This window comes from Ovis aries, chromosome 11 (assembly GCF_016772045.2).
Source record: "Ovis aries strain OAR_USU_Benz2616 breed Rambouillet chromosome 11, ARS-UI_Ramb_v3.0, whole genome shotgun sequence".
Lineage (NCBI taxonomy): Eukaryota > Metazoa > Chordata > Mammalia > Artiodactyla > Bovidae > Ovis > Ovis aries.
This window is the reverse complement of record NC_056064.1, coordinates 54,382,162-54,407,364: the sequence shown is the minus strand read 5'-3', so window position 1 is coordinate 54,407,364 and position 25,203 is coordinate 54,382,162. Positions and strand designations below refer to the sequence as shown.

Here is a 25,203-nt window from a genome sequence, read left to right as displayed (position 1 = left end):
AATGACAGGCAGTTTAATAATACGACACTGCTCTCCGCTCAGCCTCCCCAGCCTGCCTGATCTAACCCCCTTTCCCTCAGCGGTTGCTCAGCCTCCCAGCCCATCGAGGGCCTTCATGCAACTTGATTCTCCTGCACCCCGGGGTCGCTTCCCTGTGACCCACAGCAGCAGCGGAAGGCGGCTTCCTTGGGCTTTGGATGCTTCTCAATAATCAGCTTTGTGAGCCTGGGCAGCAGCTGCCCGGGGGCCTCCCAGGCCTCGCTGGGATGGAAGATGATTGGATTAGAAGGGGCTTGGTTAATGGAAAAAGCAGGGGGGAGGGGAGAGGTGAGTTAAGTGCTGCTCTGCCAGGCTGGGGCTGGGCCTGCCTGCTCTCCCACTGCTGCCGTTTCCTTAGTGACAGATAGACCCGAGGCTGGCTGACGGCAGCCCCAAACCCAGACCTGAGTTACTTTTCCCGGCGGGCCTTCTGGCCTGCTCTCCAAGACGGGGCAGCACGATCATCAGGAGAAAGTACTGAGACCTGCTCTTTTTCTCCCCTAATATTTATTTATTTGGCTGCACTGGATCTTAGTCGCAGCATTTGAACTCTTAGTTGCAGCATGTGGGATCCAGTTCCCTGACCAGGGATGGAACCCAGGCCCCCTGCATTGGGAACTCAGAGTCCTAGCTACTGGTCCACCAGGGAAGTCCCTGGGACCTGCTCTTGAAAATCCCCAAGTCCATTTCCGGACAGTTTCTTAGCAGCTTCTTCCAGGGTAATCCAACAGGCAGCAAGGCAGAGGAGTCGGGAACAGCTGATATGTGTCCCCAGCACCTGGCCCTGGGCCTTATGCACAGTTGGAGTCGTCTGGAGACCTGAACCCAAAAGGGAGGGGCAAGACCTCCAAGGGAGGAAAACAGACTTAATTCTCCTGTTGCCTGGATCACGTCAGGTCAGGACGTGGAGACGAACGAAGGACGGACACACAAGCCTCAGCTGTCACGGTCATCCGCTCGGGCAGTGCATTGGGTTCAGCTCTGAGTCTGTGCCCCACACGTGAGCCTCCATAAGGCGCCTCGTCCTTCAGAGCCTCTACTCACCCTCACAGGACTTGCTTTCTCCTAGGGAGAGGCAGATACGGCTTCTTTTTAAGCCACCATGAAACCCGTTACCTAGATATATTGCTGACAGCCTAGAGGCCTTGTAGAAACTTCTTTCAGAAGCACTGTAATCTGGAAGATCAGGAGATGACCGAGCACTACTAAAGGACTTTTAAAATATTTTCATTAATTAATTTTTGGCTGCACCGCACGAGTGCACTGCCTGGCATTCGGGATCTTGGCTTCCCGACCAGAGATTGAATCCAGGCTTCTGCAGAGGAAATGTGGAGTCTTACCCACTGGACCGCCAGGGAAGTCCATAAAGGACATTTTAAAGTTCAGTCCAGAACCTGCCTCTGGATGGAAAGGGGCCAATGTGTTCACTGTAGGAGCATGGCCGATTGAGAGCAAGTGGCAGCCTGAGGATAGCCCCTATGCGTCTCCTGTTCCCAAGAGAATCCTAAACACGGGAGCAAAGCTAACACATCAGCACGTGTCCAAACCCTACCTGCCAACACCACAGGTGAGGGCAGCAAGAACAGCAGGGCCTCCGTGCTCCTTGGGAAGAATAATACAGCAGCCCTGCTCAAGCTGGTTAGAATACACTCTAATGACACAATTAGTCACCCTCTTGTCAAGCAAAGCACCTGCTCACAGGGGGTCTGGAACAATTACTCAGCATGCCTCCACCCAGCCTTGCTGCCTCCTCCTCCCATCAAAGGGTTCTCTCCAGTATAAACCATTGTGTCCAGGAAAATTCAGAGTGGGCACTGCAGGCACGCTGACAACGCACCAAAACCACTTACTCATGGTTTCCACCGTCCCGGCCAGCCTCCCTCGCAAGGAAAGGAGCCTAGGAGTCAGAACAAGGCGTTCTGATCAGGCTCAGGGCCCTTGGCGCTGGCCCCAAAGGTCCAAGGGCGCTGAAATCCTGGGAATGTGCGGCTAGCAAGTAGATTTCCAATGTCAAGAGGTACATCGGGGAATTCCCTAGTGGTCCAGTGGTTAGGACTCTGTGTGCGCTTCCACTGCTGGGGGCCCAGGTTTGATCCCTGGTTGGGGAACTAAGATCCTGAAGCTCTTAGTTCTACTAAGGACTACCTCTCTGGCTATCCTGAAGCAATACTGAGGGGTCAGGACAGAGCTGCAGGACAGCAAAAGCAGGAGGATGGGCTTTGTGGGTGCTCAGCTGCACTGCAGGAAGGCTTTATCCTGCTTGCTCACTGCACACTGGCCAGGCTTATCTGCAGCCCCAGGTGAGGTGTGCAGAGCACCCTGCAGTTTGAAAAGCACAACAAAAAGGACTGCAATGGTCCCGTACTTTTCTTTCAGCCCCACCCAATGGGTTTCACACGTAAATGGCTCAGGAATCCGAATTCCAAATTGGCCTAAAAAGAAAACGCAGTTTTCCTTCTTTTAAGTATTCTATTTTATTATATTACTATCAGGACAACCGCCATCCTTGAAGCCCTGGAAACAAGCCACATACACGTGCGTTTGAAATCCCGTGGGCTGGAGGGTGAGGGGTGTGTGTGTGTGTGTGTGTGTGTGTGTGTGTGTGTGTGAGGGGGGTGGGTGTGACCCGTGCCAGGGGAGGAGAGGCCAAGCAGAGGAAAGCAGCCTGGCGACAGCCAGCCCACAACTCCGAGGCTCTGCCACACTTCGAGGGAGGGCTGAGAGTCTGCACGCCGGGACCTTCCCTTCCTGCCGATCGCCGGCTCTGCCCTTCTTGGGGCAGCCCGGCCCGAGGCTGGGGGCCCGGTTCTCGGCTCGGCCGGGGGCGCCGAATCGCGGGGGGAACCGGGCCCCGGGGTGGGAAGGGGCGCCCGGGAGGGCGGGTCCGTACCTGCCTCTCCTCGGCGGCCTGCTCCTCCGCCTCCGCCGGCGCGGCCTCGGGCTCGTCCGGCCGCGCGGGCTCCCCCAGCCCCTCGGGCGCGGCCGCCGGCTCCGCGGCGCAGGGGCCGGGCGGCGCGGGCTTCACGCTGGCCTCAGCCGGAGGAGCGGGCTCTGGGGGCGCGGGCTCCTGGGGGTCCGGGCTCGCGGCCGCCCCGCGCCTCACCAGCAGCCAGGCTAGCAGCAGGGCCAGCGCAGTGGCCAGCGCGGGCAGTGCGGCCAGCAGCTCGGCCGGCGCCTCCATCGCGCCGCGGCCACCCGAGTGCCCGCCCGCGGGGACCCCGAGGGAGCCCGCCTCGCCCCGCCCGCGCCCCGCCCGCGCCCCGCCCCGGGGTGGAGTCCCCGCCGCGCCACGCCCCCCGCCCGCCCCCGACGTCCTCGATCCCCCGGTGACTCAAGATGCTGGGGACAAGAGCCCCTTGGGAAGCGCTCTTGAGACCCAGGTAGGCCCGACACTTTAGGCTTAGGCTTCTTTTTAAAACTAGGATGAAATACCCAGCATTCCGGGGTCCTTTCGGCATCATTTTAGCCCCGCACAAGTAATCTTTTGAGCATTTTGGAATTGCTAGGGCTTCCCTGGTGGCTCAAACGGTAAAGAATCTGCCTGCAGTGCGGAAGACCTGGGTTCAATCCCTGGGTCGGGAGGATCCCCTGGAGAAGGGTATGGCAACCCACTCCCGTATTCTTGCCTGGAGAATCCCATGGACAGAGGAGTCTAGCAGGTTACAGTCCATGGGGTCGCACAGAGTAGGACACGACTGAGTGACTAAGCACAGCACAGCCAGGGAATGCTGGGGGCAAGGTAAAGGCTGGAGGACAATGAAAGCCGAACACCAGCTTTGCTTACTTTCAGCGGCTTTCTAGACCCATGACCAGCGGCTTTACTCTTTCGGGTTGCCTTGATATATTCATTCTCACAGAGGACTTTTCCAGGTGCTGGTGCGTGAATGCCCCATTCCGGTCTGGACCCAGCAGGCCTCCATACAGCCTCAGGGTGTGGAGGCTGCCCCCAAAGACTGGCTTCAAGGTCAAATTCGATTTTCTCTACAGTCTTTCTTCTTTGAATAATTCTGTAATGTAGGAGAGGGTAGAATGAAAAAAAAAGACTACCGTCTTTGCTTCTCCAGACCCTTCCAGGGCTGTTACTGAACAGTGTAGCTTGGAGATAAATGTAACAGAAAACCTTTTTCCCTTACCACTCCCAAACCCTGCCCTAGTTTTTTTTCTCTTAAAAAAACAACAAATAGTGGACAAAGTTTGTAAGGTGCCATGCCAAGCATAGGACTAATATTGAAAAAACCAGGCCCCGGATTTTTGCTTAGGATGCATTCTTTTTTGGGAAAAGCAGTGTCTGAGTTGATAACTGATGTAAGATCCTGGAAGAAATGCTTCTTTTTTAATTAAAAAATATATTTTACTTTTATTCATTTGGCTTTGCTGGGTCTTGGTTGCAGCACGCTGAATCTTCGCTGCAGGTTCTTTAGTTGTGGCGTGGAGACTCCTAGCTGCAGCATGTGAGGCTTACTTCCCCAACCAGGGATGGAACCCAGGCCCTCAACCACTGGACCATGAGGTCCAACCCACCCTTCACCCGCCCCACCCAGTGCCTCTTTTTAAAAGGAAGATGCAAGAACACTCTTAAGCTTCCTCTTGAGCTCTAGTTACAACAAACAAGATTCCAACAGCAGGGTGAGCTTAATCCTGAAACATCACATAACGTTAGGGCGACACACAAAGGGAATTTTAGCGGAGGTTGATAAAAATGCCCACTACTCTGAAATGTGGAATGAAGTTCTTCTCCTGGCTGCTAGCTTTTGACCACTCAAAGTGTTTGGGCCTTATATTTGTCACCTGTGTCCTCTGTTTTAAAGTGTACAGTTGACTCTTGAACAACATACGTTTGAAGTTCATGGTTCCACTTACATGCTGATATTTTTCCATTAAACAGGAACTGCAGTACTATGTAATCCGAGGCTGGCTGCAGAACTGTGAAACTTGGATATGGAGGGTTGGCTCTCAGCTTTTCTTGGATTTTCCACTGTGCATAGGGAGGATCGTACCCCTAAACCCTGAGTTGTTCAAGGGTCAAGTGTATTTTTAAGAGGTCCTTTTGTGCGGACAAACTCAGTACACTCTGTTAACTTTCAGATGAGTGAGAATGAAAACAAGGACAAGACAATGCAAAAAACCCAACCCCAAATCAAGTTGCTTTATTTAAAATGATAAACAAGTTTCATCGCAGTCCAAGTTAAAAATGCCAATCCAGTGGTGGCTGTCCCCCAGCACTCCCAGGACTTGGTGACAGTCCCCACAAGAAAAACTAAAGCAGAAACACCAGGCGCTCAGCGTGCTTGACTTAATGACTGAGGAGGCACCAGGTACTCGGCAGATGGTCCCAGTTCCTCTGTAGTGTCCAGTCTCCGTGGAGAGAGCAGGCGAGGTCAGTTCTCCTGCTCCCAGAACAGAGGATGGGTGTGAGGTGTTCAAAATTTCTGAACTTGAACTACAGATGAGACAAAGTTAAAAGCCATCCTGGGAGGGCTCCTGTAGTTTTGATGTATCATCATGACAGAAGCTAGGGAGGCAGGAGTGAGAAGAAACCAGACTCCACGTGGAACCATCAGCAGGACCCAGTACACGTGACAAAAACACTTATTTGTGGAAATGCTACATACAATTCAAGAAATATATGGCTGCGTGCTTAAATGCCTACTTCCTAAACAGTACTTTTTACGTTTACCACAAAATCCCTGTCCACTCCAACTCTTATCTAGCATCTTAAAGTACATAGAGGCAGAACCTCTAAAAAATTTGTAAAGCACTTGTACCAGCAATTTTTGTGCTGCTCCTTAAATACCTTTAGCTGATTTACAAAGAAGCTGTGTCCTCAGTTAAAAATACAGCTAAAATTAGAATTATGTTCCTTTATGAAGATCTCATTAATTTGTACTTAGTAAGGGTTAGACTTGCTTTTCTGATCATGGAGATGGACGTGTACGGTTCTCCCTGCCCTGACCCATTCGTAGCCCTTATGAACAACAGCACCCTCACAGTCCGTGAAGATCTAGGAGGTCAGGGATCTGGGCTTGTCCGTGTGGCGTCTCTAACACCTAGAACAGAGCCTGGAGCTCCAACGTTTGTTGAATGTTTTAATAATGAACAAATGGGCATCTACAAGCTGAGCAAAATGTGAACGGTGTTCCTGTTTTTGGTGGCTCTCCCCTTACAGGAGTCACCTTCATCACGGCACTACGGACCTCAGAGGCACTTACCAGTGTGCAACACTGGCGACCTCGGGCTGATGGTAAAGCCTTTCGTGACCTCCCTCGTCTCCACAGACCCAGATGTCTTAGGTCCCCGACTCTGGTCTCACCCACCCCGATCCTCCTCTTCAGTAGTTATTAGTCTAGATCCTTTCTTCTAGGACCCAGTTTGTTGGGTTTTTGTTTTTAACATTTATTTATTTGGCTGCACTGAGTTTCAGTTACAGCATGTGGGATCTTCGATCTTCCTGGGGTAAACATGATCTTTAGTGGCGGTATGTCGGGATCTAGTTACCCTGACCAGGGACTGAACCCAGGCTCCCTGCATTGGGAGTCCAGTGTCATAGCCACTGGGCCACCAGGGACGTCCCCCCGCCAACCCCCCTGCTGTTGGTTTTAACATCAGTTGTCATCTCAGAGAATAATCTCTAAAAATAGTTTAATGTTTTACCTTTCTCCTTACTGTCCTTGACACCACTCAAAGGAGCAGCTCATGCCAGGTGGGTAGAAGGGTTGGTTTTAGAACAGATGGGCCCTTGGACCCCACTTCCTGCCTCACAGTGACCACCTGGCCACACTCCACTGCTTTCTTTCCTACTTTTCGCCCACAGCGGTATGTTTGCCTGGCACAGTGACAGTAAAAGGCTGCTGCTGAATCTCACCCGGCTAAGACAGTGAAGGAGGGTCCCACAGTCCTTCACAGGGTGGCGGGAACCAAGTGGCGTAACCTGTGCCTCCCAGGCACTTTCAGGAGAGGGGACTGCGGGCCTGTCACACAGGCTGGATCTCTTATTTCTGGATGTTGTTTATCAAACAGGAATTACCTTTGGCATCTGGGGAAGTAAAACTGGGTGGCTAGGCTCTCCAACCTAACTTCTACTTCACCATGCCCACCACGCCCCCTGGCGGCAGGCGGCCTGTCCGGTGGTTTGATCCTTTCCACTGAAGCTGAGGGAGAAGCAGTTGGTATGGGTTGGAGAGGAAAGGGAGTGTGACAGCCCAGCAGCAACCCTGGGGGGAGAAAAGAAGCACTTTCAAGATGTCAAGACAAGCTTTTTAAAAAGGAGGAGGAACGCCGTTCAGATATGAACGCGATCTCTGGATGATCCCTTCAGGGTCTGGACTCCTCACACCTAGAGACACTGCCCGAGCTTCCCTGGTGGCTCAGTGGTAAAGAATCTGCCTGCAATGCAGAAAACTCGGGTTCAGTCCCTGGGTCGGGAAGATCCCCTGGAGAAGGGAATGGTACCCCACTCCAGTATTCTCGCCCGGGAAATCCCACGGACAGAGGAGTCTGGAGGGCTCCAGTCCATAGCGTCACAGCGTCAGATACCACTCAGTGACTGAGCACTCACAGGCACAGACACACCCGGGGGCCAGAGGGTGTGTGTGTGTGTGTTGGGGGGCGGGGGGCAGGTAGACTGGTAGTAGGTAGACTGATACTAGGAAAAGAGCAGAAGTTTTCATCCAATCCACACATGAGTTTTGGTTGGCCTTTCAGAATACAGTAATTTGGGCAAAGACAAAATAGGGGACCAGCCTTCTAGAGTAAAGCCACATGACCAACCCAGGGAGTTAGGAAGGGACGACTGGTCTGTAGACAAGTAAACAGGATTCCCTGATCACACCCACTTTAAGGGAGGATTCTGAGAGCCAGTGAGTAGGACTCCAGTTGATGGCCCACTCCTCTGTGCCTGCTGGCGCTGGTGCCCTTCCCTCCCGCAGTCCAACCTGGAAATTGTCACTGGATGTGTCCTGACAGCCTCCTCTTATTTTTATAACACTTTAGTTGAATTTGGAGACAGATGAAGGCAAGCAGGTGAATCGAGAGGGCAAGAGATGGAATCTGCTGGTCAACCTCTATTTAAACCAGAGTTATTTAGAAACCTAAACAGATCCCAAAGACCAGAGGCACCACCTCTGCATTTATTCCTGGCTGCTAACAGGACTGCCCGACTAATGTCTCCAGGTCCAAGATATGAGGCTGTTAATTATGAAGCCTCTTAGAGAGCGAAAAACTTCTGACTCAGGGGTCACACACGTGGCGGGAAAGACGGGAACAAATTTGTAAGAACCTGGTTGTTTATAACTTCAGTTTTGTGATGACAACACATTGAACACCTTTCCCACTCTGATCATAAACCCAACAAACCCGATGTGTCATCCTTCCCCCACAAAACACACCACATGAAAATATCCTTGGAATCTCACAGCCTCTCTGACCACAGAGAAAAGGTGATGAACGCTAAGACCGCCCTAGGCAGTGGGTGAGTGAGTGGCGCTGGCCCCCGGCCGGGTTTCTCCTGCCAAATGCATTTCTGGACAGATAATGGCACACAGGAAGGCGGTGCTCTCAGGGTCCTTCGTTTCCATAACTGGTTCACACGGGACTCAGAGTCCACTCACCACTCTTGGCATCTCTGCTCGCATGCAGCTGGCTATGTGTGGATGGTGGGAGTCCCTCACCAACACCAGCAAGGCGGCAAAGCATTCAGAGGACCAGAGCCCTCCAGGCTTGCAGTTGGTCGACCAGTGCGGTTTTAAAGAAGCACAGAACCTTCTCACCTGACGTCACAGCGGCCTTCGGTGCTTCGCCGAGCGTGCTGAATTTTTTTAACTTCTTGACAATCTAGTCTCAGTCAGCAGAGAAAACACAGCATTTGACCGGAGACATGAGCTTGGGCCAGAGAGGATTATCCAAATTCAAAGAAGACAAAGGAGAAGGTAGGAGCAGAAGACAGGAAGACAGGTGAGTGGCTGCCAACAGCTCCCACGGAGCCCCCTCAGGGAGAGCTTCAGCTCAGGGGTGAGCGCGGCCTCCACAAGTGTCCCTAATCCTGTCAAGGAAAGTACAACCGCCGGTGATCAGCAGGTGGACAGCAGGGCTGCTGCAAAGGGGAAGGAAAGGTTACAAGCAGAACCCCGAGGGCCCCGGCTGAAACAATGGCAGGGCCTTCTCCAAAGACTTTCCTTACAGGGCATGAATACAAAGTCATACCCCAGGGGCAGATAAAAGTCTACAACATTAGAAACCAGGCAAGAAGAGAAATCTAAGGCTGGAAAGGACAACTAAGGCTGAGAACTGCATGATCCAGTGGGATCAATTCATCGGCTTAGGACACTCGAATAGCCCCCACGGGATGCCAACCAGACCCCAGAGAATGAGGAAGAGATGACAGAGAGGAATGTGGGTCCTCCACTGCTGTCACAATGAAGCAAGTGCCAGGCTGCTTGGAGACACCAAGAACGTAACAGCGGCATCAGCTGCAGCAGGTAGGGACTTCGGACAGAATCCCAACAGCTTCAGGATTTCACTGTCTTCCCAGAAACCATCCCTCTTAATGCCGCCCCAGTGACACTTCAGCTAGCAGCACGTGGACAACAGGGCTCTGGGGTTTAAAGACCTGGGACGCAGGCAGGGTCTGCACACTTCAGTGGGAGCCTGGCATGTGTGCAGCACTGGGGTAGCCACTTGCAAAAAGGTTAGCTTATTGATTTTATCTCAAGTTTTAACTTATTTAGATCCAATTGATTTTTTAAAAAATAATTTAGTTTGTTTAGGCTTGTGGGATCTAAGTTCCCCAAGTTCAGGGACTGAACCCAGACCCTTGGCAGTGAAAGCTCAGAGTCCTAACCACTGGACCACCAGGGAATTCTCTCACTCAGGTTTAACACAAAAACAAAACCCCGCTGGAGACATGATTAAGATTTTATTTAAAAAATCTGCAAGTGCTCCATGGAGCAGTGGCAAACTGGGAGAAAAAGCAGGAGGCCACACCTCAGACTCTTCAGAAGCTTGGGGACAACTTTTCAGCGTTTCCCCCTTTACTGCGATAATGAATCATCATTTCCCCATCGAGGGCAGCCACCACCCACCAGCAGAGTCAGTCTTTTCTCCCAAGGTCACAGCAAGAAGAGCAATGAGAGGAGATTCTGGTGTTCTCCAGGAAAAAAAATTTCAAAGATATAAGATGAATTTAACTTTTATTAAATAACGTCAAGGTTTCCCTTGGCACCATTCACACAGATCCTCATCCTTATGCATAAAACAAGCCACGTGCATTTGCATCGGTAGCAGAGAAGAAAGCTACTGTTGCAAACACTGAGTGAACAGCTCCCGTGCCCCAGAGGTCCTCATTCTCTGGCTTTCGCCGGCCCTCCCCGGTCTGCAGGACCCACGGGGCTGCCCCGGGGCCCTGCCGCAGGCTGCAGGCGCGTCCTCGCACACAGACGACAGCCACGCGCGGTCACCTGGAGGAGCTGCGCTCTTTGCTCACGCAGTCATCCTGCGAGGTGGTGTCCCCGTTCCCCACCATGCTGCATGTCCGCCTCTTCTTCCTGCGGTGCATCGTGCCTTCGCCTTCAGAGCCAGACTCGCACTGGATGCGGAAGGAGAAAAACAGGGCGTCAGTTGGAGGCAGCCAGGGACTGAACCTGGGCCCTCAGTAGTGAAAAGAGTCCTAACCACTGGACACGAGGCAACTCTCTCTAGGCTTATTATTTACCATCCACGGAAATTCCTAACGTGGGCTTTCGGTCTGGAGAATGCTTGAAGTTTCAGTCCCGACCCCACTGTCCCCAGCTGTGTCATCCTGCATCATTTACTTCACCGAATCTTCAGCTACTTCTCACCCCTAGAGACCACTCTGCGTGCACGTGTGCGTGCAGGTGAAGTCGCTTCAGGCATCCCTGACACTTTGAGACCCTATGAACCATAGTCCGCCAGCTTCCTCTGTCCACGGCATTCTCCAGCAGGAATACTAGAGTGGGTTGAGGGGATCTTTCCAACCCAGGTATCGAACCTGTGTTTCCTGCATTGGCAGGCAGGTTCCTTACCACTAGCACCACCTGGGAAGCCCAGTGACTATTTTAACGATTAACAAACACCTTCAGAGTTATAAAATGGGCAAACTTTACCCCACAGAAGGACTGGGGGCAGTTGTAGTTCTTGGAAAAAGAAGGTGAAACACTGCTCCCTCCTGGGAAGGAGGCACAAAGTCCCCTCTGGTTTTTCCAGGGTGCCCTGCCCTGGACGACTGGGGAGTGAGTGCAGCCTCACCTCTGAGTCTGAGTCGGACGAGCTGGAGCTGGAGGAGCTGGAGGAGTCACTGGAGCTGTCGGAGGCGATCCCTGTGGATTCCTGCAGGTCAACGGAGTCAGCCAGGACCGCCAACTCTGGGTGCTCCTGCTTCAAGATCCTGAGGGACGAGACACGTGCTCTCAGTGCGGCGACAGCCACCCACAGAGCCCCAGACTCAGGGCTGCGCCCTGCCTCTGCTAGACGTGCCGGCACGGTGCTGAGGATAGACACGGATCCACAGGCCGGGCACAGAGCCCCCTGCTGGTCAGGCTTTCCTGAAAGGAAAACTAGCCGCACACGACTTGCTGCTACCTGAGCTCACAAGCCACATGTGCTGCCCACACGAGGCCGCACGTCCCTGAGTCAGTCTCAGGAGAAACAGTCTCTCTCCCTCGTACTCTTCCCTGCACCTTCCTAGCTGATGTTTTTTAACCTCTCCTTTCCACAGCACAGTGCTCAGTGATGGGAGCTGGGCTCGGTTAATGTTCTATTTGTTAAGAGCAGAAACAACGAGGTTTGTGAGAGGTAAGAAGCGTCGGGTGACAGAGAGGGTCCCCCCTCACTGGAAGGTAAAGCTGGACGGGACTGTCGGGGGGCAGCCGCCAGCCCGCCCCTTAGGGACCTCGTCTGGCGGCCACTGCAACCGGGGACAAAAGACACACTGTTCGGGAAGGCCTTTCGGAAGGACCAGATGGCAGCACACAGCGGCCTGAGGGATGGAGTCAGTGGGCCTCGGACGCCCGAGAGTCCGGGGAGAACAAAGCCACCACCCTTGCTGGCCCTCTCAGCAGGGAGGCTGAGCACTGAGCAAGCCGGGATCCCTCTCTTACCCCGAGAGCTGGTCCCTCCAGGTCAGGGTTGGGACACAGTGGCACGGGGTGGCTGGGGGTGGCTTGCACTGCCGCTGCCCGTGCTGTATCTGTTCTGTGGATAAACAGAGGAGCTAAGTCTCCAGGGCAGTCACCTCACTCACGAGAACTGAAGGTAATAAGTTCAAATGGGGGTAAAGCTTTTGGAATAAGGAAAAGAAAACAACCAAAATCAAACCCAAACAAAAATGGCTTCCTTTGCTAAAGCTAGCTTTGAGGGAAAAAAAAAAACCAAAACCAAAGAAACGAAAACAGAAAATGACGAACAATCCCAGTTATGACCGTGTTTGTTGGGACTGCCTGGCCTCGATCAAACATGCATTCTGAGCCTGTCACCTCGAGGCTGGCAAGCATCCTGAGAACTGGCCCTGACCTTGGACCCACTCTCTTCTACCCATGAGGTTTTGCAGCCCCAGTGTTTCCCAGGCCTGACTTAAACTCAGCACATGTTATAGCAGCAGTGGACTCTTGCCATTGTATATCTGGGGTAGAAGCTGGAGCAAAAGCAAAAAATAAGAAAACAAAAATGTCTCTCACCTATACCATTTCCTTGACAACTTTGGTCTCCCTCTTACCGTCTTGTGCCAGACAACAGGGAAGTTGGTACTGCTGGCAAAGTTCTGGGTGATGGCAATGGTGGTGTCAAGATTGAGGACAACGTGCCACCAGCCTCCTGAAATCCAACAAATAAACGGTTAAACAGGAATGGGCTCTACACACAATCGCTCTACAACACAAATTTCACATAACATGTAACACAAACTTCAGAAACTGGGGATTCCTGTCCACAAGGGAGAGTCTTAAGAGAGCCAGGACCCGGTGTGCTTAGCAGTCTTCCTGAGGCAGGAGCCACCAACCACCTGCTTGTGCAGAGTTTCACTGGAGCCTGGACACGCCTGCTTTCCTGCCCCCTGGGCAGAGCTGAGCACTTCTGACAGAAACCATCCGGCCTGCAGTGCCTAAAATATTTATTCTCTGGCTCTTTTACAGAACAAATGTGTCCGGCCCTGTCCACCCAAAGCTGTGACCAAAACTGTAAAGGCAGCAAGTTCTTCGGTTTCTAGGAAGAGGGTGCATATCTTAAATACCCTCAATTCTAACACTTAGCCTATCAAAACAAAGCGTAATTTTCAGGTGTGGGATTTCCCGCCTCTTGGCTTTTAAGCAACTGCTTCCTGACTCAATCCACCCAGTGCTACACTGTGTCAAAAACCCCATTTATGGAAATACGCACAAGTCACTGAACACACACACAGACATTGGGTAACTAGTAGGAATAAACATGAATAGGCTCTCCAGCAGATGAGAAGTTTCTCAATAGTCATCATATACACAGGCTACAAGAAAGCTGGACAGCAGCCCCCTGAGCAGGTGATTACACAGCCAGAGGCAGGCCCCAGTCAGTTCACCCAGAGTCAGCATGCAGAGGGATTTCTTTGACTCCGTGTATAAACTGTGCTCCAAAATGACAGATTACTGAAATCAAAGAAAGTATACCTGGTACAAAAACAGTCTCTCCTGGTTTCTGTAAGATTTCCAGGGGTTTGAATTCGGGTGGCCAGGTTGGAAGCTGCGTCCGGGGATAGATGATGTTAAACCAGGTGATAGCTTCGTCTTGCTGGTTCCCTCCTTCTTCTCGAGTCACCTTGATGAGCTCCCTAGGTGTGCTGGTAGGGAACAGGCACCAGCGCTTGTGGCCTTGAACTAAGGCATTCCAGGCACTGGTTCCCAGAGGGTCGATGTGGATTCCTGTTCCGGACCGTGGTGGCCCCATCACAAACCACCTAAAGGATGGAAGCATCCAAGATGTGCAGTGTAATTTAACTACATACATGCCACAAAAGCAGCTTTCAGTTTTATACAAATGTTATTTTGAAAACTATGCAAATTCTGATATACAGAAATGCTGAGTAAATAATACACGGGCTGATCCCTAACAGAAAAATCACTGATGTGGCTTACTGCTGGACTTTAGCTATTAAAATGTCCCTTACAGAGACTTTCCCGATGGTCCAGTGGCTAACACTATGAGCTCCCAATGGAGGGGGCCCAGGTTTGATCCCTGGTCAGGGAACTAGGGGCTTCTTTGGTGGCTCAGCAGTAGAGAATTCGCCTCTAATGCAGGAGATGGCGGTTTGATTGAGATGATCCCCTGGAGTAGGAAATGGCAATCTACTCCCGCATTTTCCCCTGGGAAATCCCATGGACAGGGGAGCCTGGAGAGCTACAGTCCCTGGGGTGGCAAAAAAGTTGGCTACGACTGAGCGACTAAACAACAACAAAAGGGAACTAAATCCTGCATGCCACAACTTAAAAGAGCCTGCATGCCGCAACCAAGACCTGGCACAGCCAAAATAAATAAATATTTAAGTAAAATAAAATGTCCCTTACAGATCACTGGTTCAACTTTGATTGCATGCTTGGATCACGTGGGGGAGCTTTCAGAAATCTGATGCCCAGGCAGCATCAGGCAGGAGTCCCTGGGCAGGTATGGGAAGCCCTCTAAGTTCCATATGCAACCAAGGCAGAACCATTCACTGTTTCAGAAAAAAGATTAGTTGCCAGAGACAAGATTATAACCACATCACTGCCCAGTATTTACCTGTAAGGGGGCCTGCGCTTCTCCCCTGCGTACTGGAAAAGGTCATCGGTGAAAAACTTGGGCACCTTGTAGTCTTCCAAAAGTTTCCTTCTTTTGGGGTGTTCCCCGTAGCTGCTGTCAAAGATGTAAAGGGGGCTGTCATCGCGGGTACTCTCCATGTACTCGATGTAGTATTTCATCTTCATCTTCACCGAGTACCCGTCGTTGTCCTCGCCACACTTGAACTTCTGGTTCCGGTATTTCCTTTTGAGGCGCTCCAGAGTCCACTTTTCCTGCGCAGACCAGCCCTCTTGGGCATTCAGCAGAACCACGGGCTTGTATGGTCTTTCATATCGCTCCACAAATTCTTCCACCGACAGTTGTAAAGCGTCTGCCCTTTCCACATTGTCCTGAGGGAATCAGAAAAGACCCATCAAATTTTAAAAAAAAGAGAGAGAGAAAGAAAAGCCCGGTGGCAGGTAAGGGTGTTCCCCAAAGCCAATTAGCAATCATATGCCCAAGGAGCCAGATTCTAGTTCTGGCTCCTCTTAGGGAGGGGAAAGGACTTGCGTGCATTCGGGCACAGCAAAACCGCCGTCCCACCAAGGAAGCGGGGCTTCGCGTCTCCCACTTGTGGCCTTGAACACCCAGGTTCCCTATGGCCCTGCTGCCCAAAAGGGGTGCAGGGGTGACAGGCCTCGTGGAGGGCGTCAAGGGCGTGGGGCTCCAGATGCCCCCGGCAGGCGCGGCTGCGGCGAGGAGAAAGGAGGCCCGCCCTGGAACGGGCGCCGACGACCCCGACCTCCGCTGGGTGCGGGCGAGGCCATCGGAACCCGGTCCCCGGGGAGGTGGGCACAGCCCCCGGCGGATGCCCGTGGTCCGCCCGGCCCGCAATCGCGGCCCGCTCACCGCCACGGCCGCCGGGTTCAGTGGGAAGCTCTCGTAGTAGTTGTGCCGGGTCCAGTCCAACGAGTCCTTCAGCTCCGGCCGCGCACTCCGCTTGGCCTCGCGGATCCGCTTCTTGCTCTTGTGGTTCATCCTGCAGGGTCACCACCAGCTGGTTCCGCGACGACCTCGGCGCAGCTCGCTTCCTGCCACCAGTGCGCCGCCCCCCTCCCCGCACACACACTCCCAGACTCGGGCGACGGCAGCACCAAAACGCCCTTCGCTCCAGCCCGGCGCCTTTAAAGTCGCCTTCCAGAAGATTCACTCCGTAACCACCTCCCGAGCCTCCGGTTGGACCAGTGGCTGCTGTCTTCCCCGCCCTCCGGCCTCTCGCGATAAGCCATTGGCCTCTGCGTCTCCGGGGCCAGCCTTCACACAGGCCGGATATCCACCATGTTGGGAAGGTCAGCCCAGTCAAACTAACTCTTCGTGCGGCCCCGCCTCTCCCGCGTCCGCTTCCGGTCGGTCACTTCCGGTCGCCCTAGGTGTCTTTTTTGGCTCTCTTCCGGCCGGCTAGCCGCCCGCTCCACCTGTTCTCAGTGTCTCGTTTGCCTGGTGTGGGGGTCTGTTCTCGCCGCGTGGTCGTTTCGTCGCTCGAGGGGTGCTTCCCCCGCTTGCTGTCGGGTAGTAGCGACCTGACGTGCTACGGGGAGAAGGCTTGAGCCGACCCGGGGGCCCTCGCGCGTGCAGCTTGGCAGCCTGGCGGCCCGGCGCCCTCCCCTGCTCCCGGCCCGCACGGAGGCCACCGACTCCTCTTCGGACGAAGGTGGCCTCCGAGGGCAAGTGGTCCGGGCCCAGCGCTTTCGGTTCTCGGAGGGGCCGGGTCTGGGAGATGAGGGGGGCGCCATACTGGAGGTGTGCGTCCCGCAGGTGCGTGCCAAGGCACCCGGCGGGAATCGCCTTGGGGCGGTAATGTTTCTCAGCCGGCCTGGGGCTGTAGGGACGGGTATAGGGGAGGGGGTCAGGGGCTTTTTCATCTAGCCTTCGGGTGAACCCGCAGAGCCAAACGGTTTGGTATGAAGCCTTTTGGCAGATTAAATGTCGAGAAGGGGAACCTCTCCATACCTAATACTTCTTGCTGGGAAAGTGACATTCTTGACACCTAATTTTTTAAATCTTGTTGAAGGGCGTGTTAACTGAGGTTTATCTGGGACAGGGGATTCCAACACTCATTGATCAAATAAAGTTTCTGGGGCTTGGCCTTGCTTCCTTTCAGCTCATGGCTGCCCCCAAATTCTCAATAGCAATTATATATTTCTTATGCGTCCGATTTTTCAAAGCATTTTCACGTTGCAGCTTTTCATTTGATTTTAGCAGCAGCTGGTGGGGTAGACATTGGCAGTAACGGTTTTGAATATGAGAAACAGGTTAAGAGTTGAAGGCTGGTGTGGAATCCGTTTCTGGCAGTCTCAGCCTTCGTGTTAAAATTCTCCTTTGGATTTCTTCCCAGATTTAGGAAGTGCGTGAAGATACACCTTGTGAAAAGATACATCTTTAATTTAAAAAAAATGTTGTAATGGGGTATTGTTGAAGATATGTCTTTTTTCTTTAATTACCTAAATCTGGATAACTCACACTTGAAATCAGAACTCCTTCATTGTACTCCAGGGTAAAATCCACCAGGGCGGGCATTTTTGTTTTATTCACACCTAGTATATTTTTTTAGGTAAGAAGTGTATTTATTTAGAAACACACGCCACAGACAAGAGTGGGCCATTTCAGTGGGCAAGTGCAGCCTAGACACTAATATTTTTGTTGAGTGTATTGAATGATTATGTTCAGACCTTCAGTTCCTTCACCTTTGATATTTTTACCTTTTCAGCCTATCACCCTGGCAGGGGCACCCTTTACGAAACAGACTCACAGTTTTGCAGTTTAACAGTCACTAACTTTGTATACTTTGTACTGACTAGTTTTCATTGAATTTCCCTGACATTCTATGAAGATAGTGTTTTGCAGTTGAGGAAACTGAAGCACAGGTTAAATAACTTGAGTGAGGTCAGACAGCTAGTATTGATAAATTACCTTTCTCAAGTTTGAACTCAGGCAGGCTTATTCCAGAGTTGTGAGCTGTTACCTTGCCTCCCTAAACACCATCCTCATGATTCAGTGCCTCCCCAAACGCTTTACAAGTTGCCTGCCTTCCTAACTCCAGGACAGCTCTACTCAGACCTCATCTGAGATGCCATCCTAGAACCACCCTGTTCCTCCTTAGCATTATCACGTTCCTGCTTGTGCTGTTGCTCAGTTTTGTCTCTTTGTGACCCCATGGGCTGTAGCCCGCCAGCTTCCTCTGTCCAGGCGATTTCCCAGCAAGAGTACTGGAGTAGGTAACCATTTCCTTCTCCAGGGGATCTTCCCAACCCAGGGATCAAAGCCTGGCCTTCTGCATTGCAGGTGGCTTCTTTACCACCTGAGCCACCAGGGAAGCCCATTACCCCATTACCAGGTTATGCCTAGCTTAAAACCCTCCAGTATCTTCTCACTGCACTTAATAAAAAGCTAAACTTCTCGTGGCCTACAAGACACCACAAGTCTGGTCTTTGCTTCCCCTCTGACCTATGCTTGTACTATGCAACCCTGCCACCAGCCCTCAGGCCCACACTGCCAGGGAGAGGACCCTGGGAGAGGCCTTGGCCTTTGCCTGAATCATCCTCTCCCTATCTTGAGCAACCACTTTGTGGTCACTGCCCACCCCCATTACTCTCACATCACCCTGTTACACTGTGCTGGTAGCATTGTTACTGAAAATATTTGCTTGTTGTCTCTCCACAGTAAGATACACACACACACACATACATACATATATATATATACACACATATTCCATGAGTTACATCCTTAGCCTAAAATAGCCACTAAGCCACAAGCCACTCAGGCCCTGGATAAATTCTAGTTGAGTAAAAGAATGCTTATCACAAAAAGGAAAAAAAGTGCTTATCACATTGTATTATAGTTTTATATTCCCTCTCCCCCACACAAGGAGCTTCTCTGATGGCTCAGTTGGTAAAAGAATCCACCTGCAATGCAGGAGTTGCTGCTGCTGCTAAGTCGCTTCAGTGGAGACCCTGGTTCAACTCCTGGGTCGGGAAGATCCACTGGAGAAGGGATAGGCTACCCACTCCAATATTCTTGGGCTTCCCTTGTGGCTCAGCTGGTAAAGAATCTGCCTACAATGTGGGAGGCCTGTGTTGGGAAGATCCCCTGGAGAAGGGAAAGGCTACCCACTCCAGTATTCTGGCCTGGACAATTCCATGGACTATAGTCCAGGGGTCGCAGAGTCAGAAATGACTGAGCGACTTTCACTTCACTTACCCACCCATAGGAGGTAAACTAGAGAACAAAGAATTGTCATTTTTGTAATGGATGCCAGTGCCAGGCACTCAGTAATTGTATAAATATTCTGACTTCCAGCATGTTGTTTATGTTGTTATTTATGGGATACAAAAAATTTCTTTTCAGGTCCTGCATCTTCAATATGGAATGTATGTTTGGCCCTGTGCTGTGGTCCTGGCCCAGTACTTGTGGTTTCACAGAGGATCTCTGCCAGGCAAGGCTGTCTTAGAGGTAAAAGTGCCCTTGAGGTTTGCAAAAATCCTAGATAAGTCTGTATGCTGCTTATTGTGTTTTGTTAGATATTTTTAAGTCAGGGATGATGTGGCCACTCTCCATGGCAGGTGAGTTAAAAACACTTTTTAAAGTGTAAGTGAAAACCATTGACTAATCTTAAGGAATCTTGGCGTGGAAGCAGTCTTTGAGGCCATCTTTCTAGGGTGTCCCAACAGGGTCATCCAGGCTCTACTATACCACTGCAGCCTTTCTTGAAAAACTGCTTTCATCTTTGGAAATCTTGAGATTAGTTTTAAAATGTATCCAGTGCTTTCTCACTACTCCACCTGGCTTAAGACTGCTGAAGGCTTACGGAAGTAAACTTAAGTCATTTGCAGAAATGGTACTATGCTTAAACCCAAAGGCTGAAGACAAATCAGAAGCTTAAGGACACTTATCTTTTGCAAAAGCATGTAAATGAAATGAAGGCATTTGGTGCATAATTCGGGCTCAAAGTAGTGACGGTTTTTAGCTACTCAAAAAAGGTTGGGAATCTGAGTGCTGATCCTTGAACAGGAAGTATGTTTCAATCCATAGCAATAGTAATGTTTATGAAGGGACTTCTTGGTATTATGCAAAGTATGTTTAAGTTCTTTGCTGCTCTAAAGACCCAACTGGAAAAATCCCAAGTAAAGTCATGCTGTAGACCTGTCAAGACTTTAGCCATGTTACTTAAAATTGGTAGTAACTTAATGGCTGGTTGTACATTCAAGTCACCCACTGAGCTTCTAGAGACCTGGTATAATTAGGAGCTCCTTATAGATCATGAGAACTAAAGTGACTGAAGGTCACTAGTGCTATAATGCCCTGGACATCCTAAGCAATGGAACTGCTCAAGATATGGTCCCATTTGGAAATGGTTGATCCTCAAACAGCTCAGTGATTGGAGCACCCACCCTCCACAAAACTCAAAATCCACGTAAAACAGGTGGTTGTTCCCACATCCCGACTCAAGAACCTCCCAGTTCAAACCTGTAGTTGCAGTTGAGGGCCCTTTAAAATGGTGAAATAGACCAACTCTTTTGACCCAGTTAGAACTGTGATAAGTTTAAAGTAAGTAAAACAGTGTTGAATGGTGTTTTATAGACATGGAAAATTCAAATTTTCACACAGACCCTGTACTTAAAAGGCCAACGCAAGCATGAAATGAGAAATCATTTGCCAAGATCCACAACTTGTTGCAGTTCTAAGCAAAACCTTTAAATTTCTTAGATTGGTGCTGGAGTGAGCCTTCCAGGAATTGTGGCTGCAAAATGTGGTGCTGAAGTTACACTGTCAGACAGTTCAGAGTTGCCTCACTGCCTAGAAATCTGTCGGCAAAGCTGCCAAATGAATAATCTGCCTCAAGTCCATGTTGTAGGACTCACCTGGGGTCATGTATCTCGGGATCTTCTGGCTCTACCACCACAAGACATTATTCTTGCATCTGATGTATTCTTTGAACCAGAAGGTAAATTTTTTCTTCTCAAGTCAATTTAACCACAGATACAATGAAATTAAGTCTATTAAGAAGTCTTTTCTTCCCAGACTTTGAGGACATTCTAACTACAGTTTACTTTTTGATGCAGAAGAACCCCAAAGTGAAATTGTGGTCTACTTACCAGGTAAGAAGGTAAGCCTGAATCCTGGTTTACTCCCAGTTTTATTAAAGTTAATGCAAGTCTTACTACTCATTCAGTGTCTAACTTAAGGATAAAATGAGAACATATCTAAAGTAAAACAAGAAAAGCTTGGTTTTTTATAAGTAATTTATTTTTTTTCAGTGCTGACTGGTCACTTGAAGCTTTGCTCTACAAGTGGGACATGAAATGTGTCCATATTCCTCTGGAGTCTTTTGGTGCAGACAAAGAAGATATAGCAGAATCTGCCCTTCCAGGAAGACATACTGTTGAAATGCTGGTCATCTCCTTTGCAAAGGACAATCTGAATTACACCTAAAAACTGTTTCGGGACAATGTCAATACTGCTCAGAAACCTGGCAAGCCAACTATGTGACTCAGACCACTTCAGCTTCTTGAGTACAGTGGGTTTGAAGATGGTCAGATCTGCTGGCTTTAGACTGATGGGTCACATAACCATTAAGACAAAAAATTGTAACTATAATAAAAAGGACCCGGATTGTTCCTAAATTATTAAAATAGGGCATAAATTAGGTTATAAGAAGGGGGTTATTCAACTTTTAACAAAGTGCTACCTTAGAGCATTGAGGAGAGTAGGTGCTGACCTGGCATTTCCACTTTTTAACTTGGGGGGGGGGGGGGGGGAATCAACTACCAAACATTCACTTTCATTCTATACAGTCAGTAACATTCACAAGATAATTGCACAGGTCTTTCAAATAAATGAGGGGAAAAAAGATCAACACATATTCTGAGAAAAGCTAACACCAAGAAAACGTTTTAATTAAACTACAGAAACAGTGGCTATAGTACAGAATATTCATGAGCAAAAAGATACACCATGTTATAAGTACTTACAAAATTACAAACCATTTGTTTGCTTCCTTAACATTTTCCATATTTTAAGTTCGTACATGAAGATGATCAGATTTACCATTTTGGGGGGAAGAGGAAGAAAAAAAAAAAAGGTGTATTTATCATCGCTAGATGTGCTCACTGTATGCTCCATTATTTATATGCAAGGCCCGGGTGACTGGAAGTGCAGTTGTCAGGCATTTTAATAAACTGGACAGCCATTTGTTTCTGCACGACAAGGCATCTTTACACAGGAGCAATCAGGAGAAAACAGGAAACAGCCAAGCACTCTGCACTGCAACACGCCACCTTAACAGCTAACCAGCATTACTCAACTGCTACACAACTGCGCCTAGTGCACAAAAATACATAAGAGAAGAGATTAGAATTGTGTTTGGTAAACAATCCTTCCCAAAAAAAAAAAAAAAAAAAAAAAAAAAAATCAAGTCTTTTCACCTGAAAAGTCTTTATATAAATTTGGGTTCTGTTTACCATTTAGACCTGAAGGTAAATAACATATACAAATAAATTTACACCAACTTTTGTAGGTTTTTAATTTTAAGGTAGGAAGGCAATGTTGAGTCAATCTCTTGACAGCTTTAGGCTGTGTGTAATGGCTGCACACGTTTCCTTAAAAGTCAGGAGGCCACAAATTAGGTTACCAATCTGTTTAATTCCAAACAAAAAAAGTCAGCACTATATAAACAAAAAGGAAAATTTACCTCAAATATCCAAGTCAATAATGAAATCTGAAGTCGTTCACCTTACTAAATTACAAGAAATTTGAATAACAGCAAAAAAAATGGCACATAAAATGAGTTTGCCACCTGAGGCAAAGCTTAAAACAAGTAAAAAGTTAGACAAAATGTTACAAAATAACCTTTTCAATAGCCAGTTGCTTGTTCCAAGGACTCTTCTGATGGACTGAGTACTACCAGGTAAGTGGTCCTTTCCCCCAAGTCCTTCTTTATGTTGCTTGTCGACACATCTAGGTTTGAAAAGAAACAAGCTCAGTTTACCTTCCATTAACAAAATCACCAAAAGTGCACATGGTTTCAATTTCAGTACTTACTAAGGATCTGGTGAAACCAGTAGGTTACAGAAAGGTTCCAACCAGCCATTATCCATTTTTTTTTAAGGCCCAATTAGGAAACTTTCACAAAGGTTACCATCAGCACTAAAAATGTGTGTTTGTTATGTATTCTTGGCCAAATGACCAAGGTGAAAAATGGTAAGGGGGGATAAAAAAAGTAGAAAAAAAAAAAAGGAGGGGGGAGGGTTGGGCTGTATCCAAACAAAACAATTAGTCAGTATATTTTAAGTTTTTAGTTTTCAAATGAAACCACTGGCATTTTAGAATGCTTTAACATCTGAGCTACTTAGGGCCCTTTCCTTTTAAAAAATAGGACCAAACAATTTGAGAGTTAAAGACACACTATCCTTTCCCCACCCAGTGCAATCAATACCTGTAAACTTTTGATTCCAAAAGTTCATTGCTTCTTTTTCACAATTCGTTTGCCACATCCATTAAAATATGAAGTCCCAGTCAGTACAACAATAGTTGAACTGATTGTTTTCTCTAAGAGGATAGTGCATCTTTAACATTTAAAGACAAACCTGCTCCAATACACGCCCACAGAAACTGGTCCCTGGAGGATCAGCCAAATCAGTTAAAATCTGCAATACTGGCCAATATTCTTTTATCAAACAGGAGACCGCAGCTTTAAAGGGGAAAATGCAGACGTTGGATAAAAACAGCAAGAAATAGTCATTTTCATTAATAGGTCTCAAAACAGTTCATGAAACAGCCATTATCTAAGCTTTATACACATCCTTTCTGCAGACCCCTCTTCAGTATAACTCCCAAAGCCGAGTTAGCTCAGAGCAGTACTCCTAACATCAGGAGCCAATTTTATGTTAATACGAACAAAACAACTACTCCAAACCCCATTTCTGAATTCGGGCCGTTAAGTCTCGGAGTCGCACGAACCTTACCATTTGCTTAAGAGGACACCGCTCCTTCCTCTTCCGGAGACTTGGGAGGACTCTTAGATCGCGACCTGGACTTGGATTCCCTCTTGGACACGGGTGGAGGACTCCTGGACCTAGACCTGGATCTGGACCGCGAGCGAGATCTGGAGACCGACGAGGACTTGGACTTGGATCTTCGCGCCGATCTGGACTTGGAGGTGGATCGCGATCTTGAGCGAGTGCGGGACCGGGACTTGGAGCGGCTGTAGCGAGATCGACTCCGGGACCTGGACCGGCTCCGACTCCGGGATCTGCTGCGGCGACGCCGCCTAGGGCTGCGGACAGGGACAGCGGCGCGTCAGGGTTCGGCGGCCCCGCCCGCGTGCTCCCGCCCGCCCAGGCCGCCATTATCTCGCCGCCAGACGCCATTTCCCTGGTCGCGAGCCCGGGTCCCCGCCCTCCCGCGCCCCGCCGACTCGGCCCGACCGCCACCACGTGTCCCCGTAGGCCTTTGTGAGTCAGCCAGGCCCTCCCGGAGCCCCGGCCGCGACGCCCGCGTGCTTACCTGCGGCTCCGACGTCCGTAGCCGCCACCCCCGTACCTGCGGGGCGGGGGGCCCCGGCGGCTATGGTGCGAATCCGGGGGGCGGCCGTAGCGCGCCATTTGCACCCGCAGCTCGCGGCCGTCCAGTACGGCTCCGTCCATGGCATCCATGGCGTCCTCGGCGTCGCGCTTGTCGTGGAAGCGGACGAAGGCGAAGCCGCGGGACTCCTTGGTGTAGCGGTCCCGCGGGATGTACACATCGCCGACGCGCCCGTACTTCTCGAACACGCGCCTCAGGGTGTCGGGCGAGGTGCGGTAGGTTAGGTTATCCACCTTGAGGGAGGTCATGCCCTCCACATCGGGAGGCGGGCGACCGTAACTCATGGCTCTGGAGAGTCGGGCCGGGGCTGCGCGCCGACGAACTAACGCCCCGGCGGGCCCGCGAGCTCGGCTGCAGCGGCAGCGGTTTCCTCAAGTTAGTTCGGCTCGACGCCGCGCCTCTTTCCTGGCGGTTGGTTTCCGCGTGGAGACGTTTGGAAAGGCCGAACTGGAAACGTCTACAAGAAAAGGACCCAAACGACTCCACCAGAGAAGCAACTGGGCCGGCGGCGGCTGCAGCGCCCGTTTATATCCCTCCTCACAAAATGGCGCCCGCACCACCCGGAAATGAATCCTCTGATTGGCTCGTCTCACCCCGCCCCTCAACGTCCCTGCCACGCGCCCCGCCCCTGTCCGGCGCGCTTGCGCAGAGTCGGCGGGCGGGTCGAAAAGCGCGGAGTCACTGCTGCTGGGAGGGGGAGCGGGATTGGCCGACAGTTGGAAAGCCCGCGAAACGCTCCTTCCGGCTGCGAGGCCCGTTGTGACAGGAGGAAAAGGAGGGGCTCCCCTGCTG

General features: G+C 50.4%; 4 protein-coding genes across 17 annotated transcripts in view; 1 reads left to right on the top strand and 3 right to left on the bottom strand.

The window, feature by feature from the left end:
- Nucleotides 1-3,240, bottom strand: part of MXRA7 (matrix remodeling associated 7) — a 31,352-nt gene extending 28,112 nt beyond the window's left edge. The window contains exon 1 of the mRNA XM_027974141.2: nt 2,930-3,240. Coding sequence (XP_027829942.1) covers nt 2,930-3,220 — 291 coding nt within the window. The 5' untranslated portion in view covers nt 3,221-3,240. The remainder of the gene's footprint in view (nt 1-2,929) is intronic.
- Nucleotides 3,241-5,170: 1,930 nt separating this feature from the next.
- Nucleotides 5,171-15,955, bottom strand: JMJD6 (jumonji domain containing 6, arginine demethylase and lysine hydroxylase). Of its 6 annotated transcripts, none has more exons than XM_060394982.1 (8): nt 15,679-15,955; nt 14,791-15,179; nt 13,686-13,972; nt 12,764-12,861; nt 12,150-12,238; nt 11,299-11,437; nt 10,491-10,618; nt 5,171-9,127 (listed from the first exon to the last, which is right to left on the bottom strand). In XM_060394982.1, exons 1-8 carry the CDS (start codon nt 15,805-15,807, stop codon nt 9,040-9,042), a joined length of 1,347 nt encoding a protein of 448 aa, XP_060250965.1. In that variant the 5' UTR covers nt 15,808-15,955; the 3' UTR covers nt 5,171-9,039. The 6 variants fall into 6 exon arrangements, 5 of the variants coding, with proteins under 5 accessions (XP_060250965.1, XP_027829947.1, XP_060250966.1 ...); XM_027974146.2 differs by having other exon boundaries at nt 5,171-9,076; XM_060394983.1 differs by lacking the exon at nt 12,150-12,238 and having other exon boundaries at nt 12,726-12,861.
- A 48-nt stretch (nt 15,956-16,003) lies between these two features.
- On the top strand, nt 16,004-21,585 carry METTL23 (methyltransferase 23, arginine). 3 transcript variants are annotated; one of them, XM_042256320.2, is made up of 5 exons: nt 16,004-16,118; nt 19,177-19,281; nt 20,536-20,773; nt 20,851-20,935; nt 21,087-21,585. In XM_042256320.2, exons 2-5 carry the CDS (start codon nt 19,198-19,200, stop codon nt 21,259-21,261), a joined length of 582 nt encoding a protein of 193 aa, XP_042112254.1. In that variant the 5' UTR covers nt 16,004-16,118; nt 19,177-19,197; the 3' UTR covers nt 21,262-21,585. The 3 variants fall into 3 exon arrangements, with proteins under 3 accessions (XP_042112254.1, XP_004013153.1, XP_012041907.1); XM_004013104.6 differs by lacking the exon at nt 16,004-16,118 and adding an exon at nt 16,215-16,584; XM_012186517.5 differs by lacking the exon at nt 16,004-16,118 and having other exon boundaries at nt 19,193-19,264.
- A 106-nt stretch (nt 21,586-21,691) lies between these two features.
- SRSF2 (serine and arginine rich splicing factor 2) lies at nt 21,692-24,910 on the bottom strand. 7 transcript variants are annotated; one of them, XR_006061302.2, is made up of 5 exons: nt 24,334-24,910; nt 23,793-24,103; nt 23,415-23,518; nt 22,678-22,785; nt 21,692-22,149 (listed from the first exon to the last, which is right to left on the bottom strand). XR_006061302.2 is itself a non-coding variant. In XM_027974149.3 (3 exons), exons 1-2 carry the CDS (start codon nt 24,693-24,695, stop codon nt 23,800-23,802), a joined length of 666 nt encoding a protein of 221 aa, XP_027829950.1. In that variant the 5' UTR covers nt 24,696-24,910; the 3' UTR covers nt 21,692-23,518; nt 23,793-23,799. The 7 variants fall into 7 exon arrangements, 2 of the variants coding, with proteins under 2 accessions (XP_027829950.1, XP_060250967.1); XR_006061301.2 differs by having other exon boundaries at nt 23,415-24,103; XR_003590623.3 differs by having other exon boundaries at nt 21,692-22,785.
- Between the last annotated feature and the right edge of the window lie 293 nt (nt 24,911-25,203).

Bases quoted from the DNA above. Each gene is read 5' to 3' on its own strand.
- SRSF2 (XM_027974149.3), bottom strand. From the start codon at position 24,695: ATGAGTTACGGTCGCCCGCCTCCCGATGTGGAGGGCATGACCTCCCTC. The intron at 24,104-24,333 runs GTAAGCACGCGG...CCCTGTCCGCAG, and splicing joins TACGGACGTCGGAGCCGCAG to CCCTAGGCGGCGTCGCCGCA.
- JMJD6 (XM_060394982.1), bottom strand. From the start codon at position 15,807: ATGAACCACAAGAGCAAGAAGCGGATCCGCGAGGCCAAGCGGAGTGCG. The intron at 13,973-14,790 runs GTAAATACTGGG...TCCATCCTTTAG, and splicing joins AAGCGCAGGCCCCCTTACAG to GTGGTTTGTGATGGGGCCAC. The intron at 10,619-11,298 runs GTGAGGCTGCAC...TTCCGCATCCAG, and splicing joins CGTCCGACTCAGACTCAGAG to TGCGAGTCTGGCTCTGAAGG.
- METTL23 (XM_042256320.2), top strand. From the start codon at position 19,198: ATGTATGTTTGGCCCTGTGCTGTGGTCCTGGCCCAGTACTTGTGGTTT. The intron at 19,282-20,535 runs GTAAAAGTGCCC...TAAATTTCTTAG, and splicing joins CAGGCAAGGCTGTCTTAGAG to ATTGGTGCTGGAGTGAGCCT. The intron at 20,936-21,086 runs GTAAGCCTGAAT...ATTTTTTTTCAG, and splicing joins TCTACTTACCAGGTAAGAAG to TGCTGACTGGTCACTTGAAG.